The sequence below is a fragment of the Aptenodytes patagonicus genome, chromosome W (assembly GCF_965638725.1).
Source record: "Aptenodytes patagonicus chromosome W, bAptPat1.pri.cur, whole genome shotgun sequence".
NCBI lineage: Eukaryota > Metazoa > Chordata > Aves > Sphenisciformes > Spheniscidae > Aptenodytes > Aptenodytes patagonicus.
In genome coordinates this window covers 30,084,605-30,096,855 of record NC_134981.1, presented here as the reverse complement: position 1 = coordinate 30,096,855, position 12,251 = coordinate 30,084,605, and the positions used below count along the sequence as shown (strand labels likewise).

Genomic DNA, 12,251 nt, shown 5'->3' with positions numbered 1-12,251 from the left:
GTATAAAATATGAAATGTAACAGTAAGACACCAATGTACTATTAATGTCATGGTGAATTTTTGAACATCTATTTTGCAAGACATGATTCTTCATGCTAAAAGTGCTTTAAACAATACTACTAAGAATTTGTTTAGCACTGACATTCCCTTCAATTAAAAATAAATACACATCTATTTTAAAACTTAAATATTTGTAGAGTTTAAAGTTTCTGTGGAAAAAAAGCTCTCGCAGGAAGCTTCTGTATCTGTTTAAATTGACAAATGTATGAAGCATGTTAACTTGCCAATCTATTTTTAAAGATGTCAATCTGTACTTCCTCTCACAAGTGCCCAATTATTAATGGTGGCCAGCGTCATACTATAAATAAACCAGAAATACTGTTAGACAGAGGAAGGAAGGTTGTTCAACTAACAGTATCTTTAAAAAAGCAGGGAAAGTTTTTTATTATTAGCAGCTGATTACTGGAAAGAACTGTCTCGCTCTTTCTTCAGACTATGTGTAAGAAAATGAGAATGTTGAAATTGGAAACTGCCAGTTTAGCTCTTTCATGTATAGCGTTCTTGTTCTTTTGGTAAACCAGAGCTAAAACATGTTTATTCCAGCCCTAATTTATAACGTGAATATTTATCAAGTTCTTCACAATAGCAATTTATTGTTATTTAGAAAAATAAGGTAAGACAATTCACTATCTGTCTCAGGCAGACTTCAGTTTTCTATCTTCTTGTCTGTTCCAAGCTCCAGATATCCACAAGCAACAGATACTCAAGAAACCTACCCTTTCAGAAGTCCATTCTGAAGGGGAATAGCTTACAACTTGTATATTAATATAAAACATCATTACTGCCTTCATTAAGCAACAGTTCTTTCCAATCACTGTTTCTGGAAACAAACTAGTTTACTAAAAATATCTCCATTATGCAAACTGCATTCACTACTCAGTCCTAGTCCAGGCATTTCCACAAAACTGTCTAAACATCTCTTTACAACACAACAACAAAATGTTCTGAAAAAGACTAATAACTAATAGCATATTTCCATTAAGATTTTTACATGAGTATGCATCATCTCAGTATAACCAAAACCAAGGAAAATCATTGCATCGCAGTTATTGCATCTTGTTTAAGCTACCAAATTAGAAATGAAAAAGTTTTTCTACATCAGTAATACAGAAATTAAAATGAAGACCAACCACTGGATTAAAACAACATGGCAGGTATGAATCCTATCTGAATAAAAGCTCAAATTTAAGTTGGAACATAAGCTTTTTGAACTCTTCCTGTATAGGTAGTCACCTCTAGTGACAAAAAATACAAAGTGCACACATGGCTGAGTTTAAGCATTCTTAAAAGTTATCAAGCATGACATTTCTCTAAGCGTTTTTCAAGATCCATGCAGAAGAGCTGTCCTGACCAGCCAAGTCCTTTCTGGAAAAAACCCTAGAACTCATGAGATAAACACTTCATTGTTAAGAATTTGTAAACAGGTTTGAAAAAAAATCTATTAATATAAATTACCACCAGGATTAAATTAGTGCTGGCCTTTCTGTGAGACTGCCTGGAGTGGGGGAGCACAGCAGATAAGCTGGAAAGGACCTATCGAGGTTAAGTTATTCTATGCATACCATGTTACTTCTTGATATATCACACTGTCACTGCATGAGATAGTACAAGTCCCTCTGTACAAAAGCAGCAATGGCACTATCAGAATAGACAGTAATCAAGGCAAAGACAGTACAAGCTGAAAGGCGAGTTTCCCTGGAAGTTGGACTTCAAACTCTACAAAGCATTTCTGTGTGTTCTTTTAATGACAGACCCTAGACCTTCTAACTCCAAAGCTGAATCCCATGGATCTACCACTACAGGACTGCCATCAACATCTACTCCTAACCACGTACATAGAAGTCCCCATTGAAAGCTTAACTTTAGGAATGAAAGAACTACAGAGTTTTAGGGTAATGAAGGATATCTTTAATAAACATTATCTGTCTCTGACAATCAACTGCAGCAGTAATTTAGGATGTCCAAGCTAGAGTAATAGAACAAAGCTTAAATCTGTACATATATCAACTTTTTATAATACCCATAATTTATTTTCATCCCTTGACCACATAGCAGAACTTTTAACTTGAGTTCAAGCCTCCACTCTGTTATAAACTGGTTAAACACCTTCAAGGTGTTTTTCATTATCTGGCTAAAAGCAACTCAGTTAGCATCATGTATTGACTTTCATTGTCCTCCTTCATAACTTAATTCACATGGCTAGTTCTTGACAGTTCATTACTTGATGTAATCCAGTGAGTATACAATAAATATTCATCATTTAGTCCTCTATTCCAGAGAAATCAGCTTTTCTCAGTTCCAGTGGTTATTATAGCAAGTAGCCCAACCAGACCCCATGTTTTCTGTTCAATTAAAGACTATTGTCACAGGAACCTACCTGTTTTGGAGATATGACATTATAATTCTACACTTAAAATACCTAAAGAAACTACTTTAATGAGAGGAAGACTTGTTAAATTAGCTCATTAAAGAGGGGAGAGACAAGTGTCATTTTATAAAATATCCCTGTAGAATTATCTATCAATCTCTGCCCAATGAGATAGGAATGATAAAACAAGATCAGAAAGGACTGTGGCTTTCTGAATGCAGCATTCATGCCTCTTAATTCATACTATGACTTATCATTAGGCTTATCTTCGTTGCTGGAAGTACAGTAAGATTACTTGGTGAGTGCAGCTTTCCAAATTTATGCTTATACATCAATGAAATGTGGACATTTGTCCTGGTTCCGGCAGGGATAGAGTTAATTTCCTTCCTAGTAGCTGGTACAGTGCTGTGTTTTGGATTTAGGGCGAGAACAATGTTGATAACACACCGATGTTTTAGTTGTTGCTAGGTAGTGCTTACACTAGTCAAGGACTTTTCAGCTTCCCATGCTCTGCCAGTGAGAGGCTGGGAGGGGGCACAGCCAGGACAGCTGACCCAAACTGGCCAAAGGGATATTCCATACCATATGACATCATGCTGAACAAAAAAAAAATGGGGGGAGTTGGCCAGAGGGGGGCGGGATGCTGCTTGGGAACTGGCTGGGCATTGGTCAGCAGGTGATGAGCGATTGCATTGTACATCACTTATTTTGTATATTCTTTTATCATTATTATTATTTTTCCCTTCCTTTTCTGTCCTATTAAGTTGTCTTTATCTCAACCCACGAATTTAACCTTTTTTCTGATTGTCTCCCCCATCCCACTGGGGGGAGTGAGCAAACGGCTGTGTGGTGTTTAGCTGCCTGCCGGGTTAAACCACGACAGTCCTATACTACTAGTAGCATTAATTACACACAGAAAATCATTACGTCCCCCACTGAAGACAAACATGCATACCTAATCTGAGCACCTAAAAAGAAAGCTTCATGAGAATCCAATCCCCCTTTCCTACAAGGGGACATTACAGCTGTCAACACCATCTCATACCACTCATGCCCTGCTTTGTACTTAAGGAAAACTTCCTGCAATACACCAGGTTAGGAGATAGGTAGTTACTATGCCTGGCTCTGGATTAGCAAGATCAAGGAAAACTAAACTTACAGTATAGTGAAAGACTGTCAAAAAATATTCAAGATGAAGATCCCAACTACATCAGATCAGTGCTACTGAACGTTAAGTCAGTAAGAAACCCAACTTCCCTTCTCTACCAAAGTAATCACAAGACATACAGTAACGAATAAGTTCCATTTATAGCAAAAGTAGCTTTCCATTATCATCAACATTTATTTTATCAACTATTGGTGTTTGCCTATGCATTTAAATACATGCTAGTAAGCTTATAGTAAGACATTACAAGGACATGAAAATAAAGACTATGTACCTCAGGAAGAATATTTTAAACAATTATCTCTGAGCATAATTCATTTTCTACTATTGAAAATATAGGTTTTTAAAAAAACTACTCAATTTGCTACCAAACAACTATCAAACCAGAAACATTCATTCTAAAACTCTGGCCTAGAAGAATAACTTCTGAAAAATAAAAGATAAAATCATCACATGGCAGTTTCAGAAGTAAATTTCTATATCCTAGAGACACATGAAATGATCCAGTAGTATTCCTGAACCTCTAATACTTACACAGCAATGACTAACTGCAGCTAGAAATAATTAACAGGAGTTTACCAGGTTTCAGAGATACCATTTCAAACTACAGTCAAGCAATTAAACTGTCAAATACCACTCAACGCATGATCCTGAATGAAAGTGGAACAACTAAAATATCAGATTAATTTAGAACTATTCCCACTTTTTATTCTTTCTCAATGTACTCAAGGAGCTCAAGAACTGGGGGGGGAAGCAATTTAACTCCAAATTACCAGATGTAACAAGTGCCAGATAGCTTTTTTCCCCTCTCTTCTATCTGCAAGAAGTTTCAGTGTTACGCACTTCCTAGTCAAAAGATAAAAAGCTCATCAACTTCCCTTCACAAAGTGCAATATACCAAAACATTCCAGAAGCAGTATCAGCATCACTATCATCTCTCCGCCACCACAACTGGAATTCAAGCTGCTGAGATGTGCTCTACAGCACACTTCCAGACATCCCTTGGCCTACCTCCTTGCCACCACCTTCCTGTCTCTGCCTGGTTGGCACATTAAGCCTCTTACTAGTGAATGAGACACCTTTTTGGAAGTCCTGATCAGAGGCTGGTACCTCTACAGACCACCAGAAGTACACTTAAATGAGCACTTCTAGATGCTGTTGCTGCGCACCATATATTCCTGAATAAGTCAAATCTTGAGCAAGTTTTAAAACTTCTTTAAGCTTTTAAAAAGCTTTAAAAAAATGAGGTAATTTGTTTTAAATTTAAAACGACTGCAATACCTGTCAAACATCTAAATGTAAAAATCTGCTTTTTCTTCACAATCTTTTTACATCAACTGTATGTATTTTGGAAATCAATCCAGTCTGTCTTCTCCAAACCAAAATGTGTTTTAAAAAAGTTATAGTTGTAAGCTGAATATTAGTAAGAAAAGGAAACTTCTTATTTGTCATCCTCAATTCAGTTTGAAAGCAAAACATTTGGTGGAATAAGAACATAAATTGTAAGATTTAACACTACTGCTCTAGGAAGTTATGTGCTACACAGAAGTCCAGCTTTTTTTGGTCCCCTAAGTCAAATAACTGGACTGACTATTTAATAGTAACACAGAAAAGCTACAGCATGCTTTTTGGCAAGCATTAGTCATAATTAATACATATCATAATTCTGAAAGCTACAAAAAGATTTTTTTTCTTTATCTTCTAAGGCCAATTCATCTTTATGAGATTTCACTTATATGTAGGCTCTTTATTCTTACCAGCATAATAGTGGATCTTTTAGCATTAGGCAAAAACAGCACCACACTTGTTTAGAGGAAGAAACACATAGTAGAACATTTTCTTCTGGAAATGTTGTACAGAGTCATGTTCAGGAAGTACAGCCAAAGAAATACTACTCTCTCTTTCTAGTGCAAAGCGTAAGGACTGTGATAGATACTGCCTCCTTTGGGAAGTTGGTCCAGGGTCTTAGGCTGACCCCTGGGAAAACTCTGCCTCCTCCAGAAGCAAACTGTATCCCTATCCACAGAAACCTCTAAGATAACAGAGATTAAAAGCTGCTTACTGCAGTCTCAAATGAGAACAGCTTGTTTTCTTATTAGTAACTCCTTGCCCTGCTCCAGTGTTGCACTAATATCACTAACTTAAATTCTGTTAGGTTGTTTAATATTAACCATACCCATATTTGCTTTCACCAGAAATTAGTCTACAAATATGTAACACCCCAAAACATGAAAAGATGGCAGTACTGAAATAGCACTTACCGTAATCACAGCTTTGCTCAGACAGATAGAGCCTCTGCAGCCATACTCCGTTTCATCTTCAGACTTGTAATAACTGAGCGTGTTGCTTTTCAGAACTACCCATCGATCCTGCCACCCATGAATGTAGTTGGTCCACTGTGAAGAAAAAAAAAATTAAAAACAACAACAGTTTGGCTGATATTTCTCAGGCTTTCAAGCACCAGGAGGAAAAAAAAAAAAAAGCAACTTCTATAAAAGTTCTTCCCAATTGAGAACTTTTATTCCTCTTCTGCCCAGAGCTCCTAAAATCATTTTACAAACTCCTGAAGGTACTAAAACCCAGTTGTTTCAAATGAACAATAAGATAACAGATGTCTTAACTGCAACTGCATTGCCAAGGCCAGTTAAAATAAAGGTAATAAACATACTGATGACAAATGGGGGTGGGGGTGGTAAAACATTAATCACTAAGGTGAGTTTAGTCATTTGATTTAAAATCTGGAGTTAGACCAAAAGCCAAGCTTAAGCGGAACATGAAATAATTTTTTATATAAAAGTTTACTTCTACAAAAATGAGTTTACTAAAGTATCTAGTTCTCTTCATATAAATAAAAACATGCCATTATCCCACCAGTACAGTATATAACTACTATAGCGCCTAGAGCAATCAGTTCTTTATCAATTTAATATTGCCCATAGATATTGCTTTAGGTTTTAATTCCTAACCACTTTCTCATTAAGATGATACTTGCTTATCAGCAGATATCCAACCATCCTTTTGTTATTCAGATTTTTCTAGGGACTCCACATCCACACATGGAATGAAAGTGATATTCCAGGAACAAGTCCTGGATTCATCCTACAAAGATCTAGTTAGAAGTGACTAAAAGTTCTGATTATTAATCTTATTATTTGCAACATCTTCTCAACATTACTGAGCTGCACTTTGTAGAATCATAGAGGTTGGAAAAGACCTCTAAGATCGAGTCCAACCATCAACCCAACACCACCATGCCCACTAAACCATGTCCCTAAGTGCCTCATCTACACGTCTTTTAAATACTTCCAGGGATGGGGACTCAACTACTTCCCTGGGCAGCCTGTTCCAATGTTTAACCACTCTTTCAGTAAAGAAATTCTTCCTAATATCCAATCTAAACCTCCCCTAGCGCAACTTGAGGCCATTTCCTCTTGTCCTATCGCTAGTTACTTGGGAGAAGAGACCGACACCCACCTCGCTACAACCTCCTTTCAGGTATTTGTAGAGAGCGATGAGGTCTCCCCTCAGCCTCCTTTTCTCCAGGCTAAACAACTCCAGTTCCCTCAGCCACTCCTCATAAGACTTGTTCTCCAGACCCCTCACCAGCCTCGTTGCTCATCAGGACACTGATCAGGACTGTTCTATAACTGGCTACACACTGGTGCTTGGTCTTCAGTCACAGTGCAAAAGTTATAAATTAGATAAAAATGGAAACAAAAGCACTGAAAATTTTATCATGCAAGCACTTCTTTGATCATGACAACTGTTCTTTGACAAAAAGCTCCAAGAAATAAGTTTGAAATGTCTCTTTTTAGCATTTAATTCCAACCATTATTCACCATTTTTATATAAATAGGGGGAAGAAAGTAGACTAACAGGCTTGTTTCTACATTATACTACACATATTAGTTAATACATGTCCCATAACAGCATGTTAACTCTATTAATAACAAGAGGAGGTCTATGGAAAACAAATTCTATATCTGAGAAATTCCTAACAATTTTCAAGCATAGGTAAGACCTAGATTTGCTCTCAAAGATAAAGCCCTTTATGATCTCTTAATACATCGAATTGCTAAGTTTAGTATTTCTTAAAGAAAGCCTCGGCTGTGCTTAGTACATGAACCAGTAGCACAAGCTGTCATGGAAGTATATTATCTCGCCTTCCTCCTTTTCCCATCTCTCATATTCCTAACTCCTCCCAGATGCAAAAGGCAGAGTCCAAAGTTATCTTGGGCAAAAGAGCAAGGGACAGGGAGGAAAGCACCTTTCTTTGACACAGTTAAGTGAGCAGTCAATCTTGCATTTGCTGCTGCAATCAAAGTGTGCCATGAATTAAAAGACTCCTTAAAGTATACGGGGTAGAAACAAGGTTTTGGCAAAGAAAAGACCACTGGTTCAAGCATCTAGATTCTTGTGCTTCAAAAAAGATACTTCCACATCGAAGTTCTTTCTTTGTATCCACCTTAAAATGGTAAGCAGAAAATACAATGGAAAATGGAAAAAAAAATGGAAAAAAAACCTGGAGTTCTGAAACATTTTTAAAGAGACCAGCAGGACATACTCCTAATAAGATTCTCTTACCAAATTACTGTTTCCTTCAAAGCTTCTCTCTTTACCAAAGGGCAGAACAACTGAAACACTACTAAGCACATGGAGAACTGCAGCCTACTTTTATTGATTTAAAATGTAATTATACACAATAAGTTATTAAAAATAAATATTTCTTTAGTAGAAAGTTTGGTATGCTACCATTTCATTTTAATTAGTCTCAAGTATTGCTGAGGCATCAACTAGCAAAAGGTAAACTTATCCCTCAATGTCGTGGTTTAACCTCAGTCAGCAACTGAGCACCACACAGCCACTCGCTCGCTCACTCCCTTCCCCCCCGTAGGATGGGGGAGAGAATTGGAAGAGCACAAGTGAGAAAAACTCGTGGGTTGAGATAAAAACAGTTTAATAACTGAAATAAAATGATAATAATAATATGATAATAACAACAACAACATACAAAGCAAGTGATGCACAGTGCAATTGCTCACCACCCGCTGACCGATGCCCAGCCAGTCCCTGAGCAGCGGCCCCCCCCGGCCAGCTTTCCCCAGTTTATGTACTGAGCATGACGTCACATGGTATGGAATGTCCCTTTGGCCAGTTTGGCTGTGCCCCCTCCCAGCTTCTTGTGCACCTCCAGGCTTCTCAGTCGGTAGAGCATGGGAAGCTGAAAAGTCTTGGAGAACAAGTCTTATGAGGAGCGGCTGAGGGAACTGGGACTGTTCAGCCTGGAGAAAAGGAGGCTGAGGGGAGACCTCATCGCTCTCTACAACTACCTGAAAGGAGGTTGTAGCGCGGTGGGTGTCGGTCTCTTCTCCCAAGTAACTAGCGATAGGACGAGAGGAAATGGCCTCAAGTTGTGCCAGGGGAGGTTTAGATTGGACGTGAGGAAAAATTTCTTTACTGAAAGAGTGGTGAAACATTGGAACAGGTTGCCCAGGGAAGTGGTGGAGTCCCCATCCCTGGAGGTTTTTAAAAGACGTGTAGATGAGGCGCTTAGGGACATGGTTTAGTGGGCATGGTGGTGTTGGGTTGACGGTTGGACTCGATGATCTTAGAGGTCTTTTCCAACCTCAATGATTCTATGATTCTATGATTCTAAATCTAACGGTTGATGAGAATCTGATAATGCAAGAGAGAAAGAATCCAGAAAAAAAGCAGCACTTGCACTTGACAGCAGAGGAGTCAGAGCTCTGTCTGCAGTAACAAGTTAAAACAGTGCCAGGGAACACTTTGAGAAGGAAGCAGACCTCAACCACCCACCCTGGGAGCCTGGTGCCATGGTCCCTGGCACAGGTTTTGATTAAGGGTAACTAGCTGTCTCCCAAACAACTCCCAGGCCCAGCCGATGAGCTGGCACAGATCGGGGACTGCTCCCAGCAGGCAGTTTGGATGTGGCCACCCTGCTTTGGAGGGTAAGAGTTTAACAGCATGGACATGGGCTGTTCCACTGCCAGCTGCAAAGCAGCCCCAGGCACATCCAATTCAGCAGTACAGACACAGCTTTAGCCTGGCAGTGCTGGGGCCAAACAGTCAAACTAACAGATCCCACCACGCTCTTCAAGAGGTGTATTCCCAAGTCAAATGCTTATTTCACACGCTGCTTAGTTTTGGCTTAGAATCTCCTCTGTCCTTGGCTAGTGTAAGCATTACCTAACAACAACTAAAACATCGGTGCCTTATCAACTTTGTTCTCATCCTAAATCCAAAACACAGCACTGTACCAGCTACTAGGAAGAAAATTAACTCTATCCCAGCCGAAACCAGGACACTCAAGCATATTCACTGCAACAGGTTTCACCATACTTGACTATTCAGATTACATCCCGTGTTCTCGCAGGAAAGGCAGCGTCAGCTACGCTCAGCACAATCATCCAGAAACGTTTGCACATACCTAAGCTACAGAATGTCAGAAGAAGCCATGGCTTCATCTGCTACACCAGTAAAACACAGCACTGGGACTTAAATAAAGTATTTAATTTGCCAACATAAAAATCAATTACATCCCACAAACATTAAAGTTTCTAATGATGGGAAGCATCTAATCAAAGGAAAACTTTGCAATGGGGAAAAAAAACAACAATAAAACTACACAACTAAATCAAAACCTCACATTTTAACTGCTGTAATATCTCACATACATCTCATCCTCTCCCTCCCCCATCCACTATTAGATGATAAGATCTTACAGATGAGAGACAAGGCCCTTTTCTCCTAACCTTTCCTCCCATCTCTGGGCTTCAAAACATTTTCAAGACTGGAAGGAGTTCAGAGTCCCTCACAAAAAGCAGAGTACTGGCCCCGTTATGGCTGTTTTCTCAGCATCCAGGGCCTGTTTATGATCTCAGTATTCCATGACCTGTGCCTTCTACACTGGCCTGTGCCTGGCCTTATTGTGTAGGAAATAAAAGAAATTCAAAACATAGTGCTTTAATTCTAAAGATATTTCAACATTATTCTGAATGTACTTTGTTAAAAAAAAAATCTGCTTTCATACTTAGTAATTCAATATTCAACTTTAAAGCACTCCTAAAGTTTCCCAGTATCATCCAACGTATACTTGCAAGTCATCTTATTTTCAGTGATAAAAGAGCAAAAAGTGATGTTTATTTTTAAAAGAAGAAAACAAGCTTTAGTGCCATTTTCCTTCCACTCCTCCCCACCTCCCGTATCTCTTGCTGCAAGGGTATTTTATTGCCCTGTTTTGATACTTGGACTAAAGGTTGTGCTGGGGCCTGCTCCTGGGAAGTGACCACGGGCTGCGCCTGCCTTCAGGAGCTCCCGAGCAGGGGAGCGGGATGCCGCGGCCCCAGCCCGCACCCGGGCCCGTCGCCAGCTTTGGCCAGGAGCCTGAGGAGTAGGGGAGACACCCTCCCCGTGCGCACCCGGCCGCCCCCTCACGGGCCTCACTCTCCAGAAGCTCACACCAGGCAGCCAGCGGGCTCGGTACGGGAGCAGGGACTCCCGGGCCGGGCGCCGACGCCTCCCCCAGCCGCCCAGCCGGGGCTGAAGCCGCACCCGCGGCTCTTCCCCAAGTGCTTCCTCACGCCGCCTTTCAGGGGTGGGGAGGACGGGCGCTGCGCAGATGCGGGGGTAAGCACGCGAGCCCCCCCATCCCCCCCCAGCCCGGCAGGGCTGGTGCCCCCACCTGAGGGAGGGGGCGTGGGCGGTTCGCGCCGGGCGCCGAAACGGCTGCCTAGCAGGCTCCCCGCCATCAGGTGGCGGCTGCCTTGGCAGTGCCGGCGCCTCCCGCGCCCCCACCAGGCCCCTCCACCGGCGCCGGGAGCCTCGGCCTCATTGTCCGGAACGGTGGGGTAGGGAGGAGACAGGCGGAAGGGACTGACAGCCCTCAGCCAGCTGCGGGAGGGGGGGGGGCCGTAGTGCGGCGCGAAGAGGGGAAACGAGAGGCTGCCAGGCACAGGCTGCGGGGAGGAGGAAAGGCAGCTTACCTTGCTGAGCACCCCACAGAGCTCAACAGGCAGCCCGAGCTCGGTCTCGGGGTCCTCTTCGGAGCCGGAGGAATTCCAACTCTGATTGTCCGACATAGCCGAGCAGGGAAGAGCCGAGCGACCCCCGCCCACAGCAGCCTTAGCCTCCTCCTGTGAAGGGACGGAAGCAGCGGGCTGTACCTGAGCAGTACTGCTCCGCACCCGCAGTGCCACCAGCGCCGCCCGCCCCTGCCAGCGACCGGCTAGCGCCGAGGCACACAAGCTCGGGCTTCCCCCTTACTGTAGCTCCACGGCCCCTACCCGCGGCAAGAGCCACAACATAGAGGTGACGAGGAGAGGAAGGACGAGTCTGCCTGCCGCGCACTCCACTTAGAGCGCGGCCACCACAACCACCATCTTATGCGAGGCGAGTGCTCTGTGACACTATTTGTCAGCTCCGCCCCTCGCCTTCCCTCCCAACTCCACTAGCCGGGTCGCGCGGCGCCTGCCGGGAATTGTAGTCTTCTTCCGTGCAGCGGTAAGCCTGGCCACAGTTGGCTCTCGGAGATGTAGTCCGCTGCAGCGACTGTCTCCCTCCTGTCGGCGGGTAGCCGCCATCTTGATTTCGTCGTTTCTGTGGCGCTAGCGGTGGGTTTCGCCTCCATAGCCCGATGAA

The 12,251-nt window shown here is 42.1% G+C and overlaps 1 protein-coding gene across 3 annotated transcripts in view; it reads right to left on the bottom strand.

Annotated features, from left to right (window-relative positions):
- LOC143172057 (ceramide transfer protein-like) overlaps window positions 1-11,996 on the bottom strand; it is a 91,757-nt gene extending 79,761 nt beyond the window's left edge. For all 3 annotated transcript variants that reach the window (XM_076361289.1, XM_076361290.1, XM_076361291.1), the window contains exons 1-3: window positions 11,897-11,996; window positions 11,597-11,746; window positions 5,855-5,989 (exon numbers count right to left, since the gene is read on the bottom strand). In XM_076361289.1, coding sequence (XP_076217404.1) covers window positions 5,855-5,989; window positions 11,597-11,746; window positions 11,897-11,917 — 306 coding nt within the window. In that variant the 5' untranslated portion in view covers window positions 11,918-11,996. The remainder of the gene's footprint in view (window positions 1-5,854; window positions 5,990-11,596; window positions 11,747-11,896) is intronic.
- Window positions 11,997-12,251: the final 255 nt, after the last annotated feature.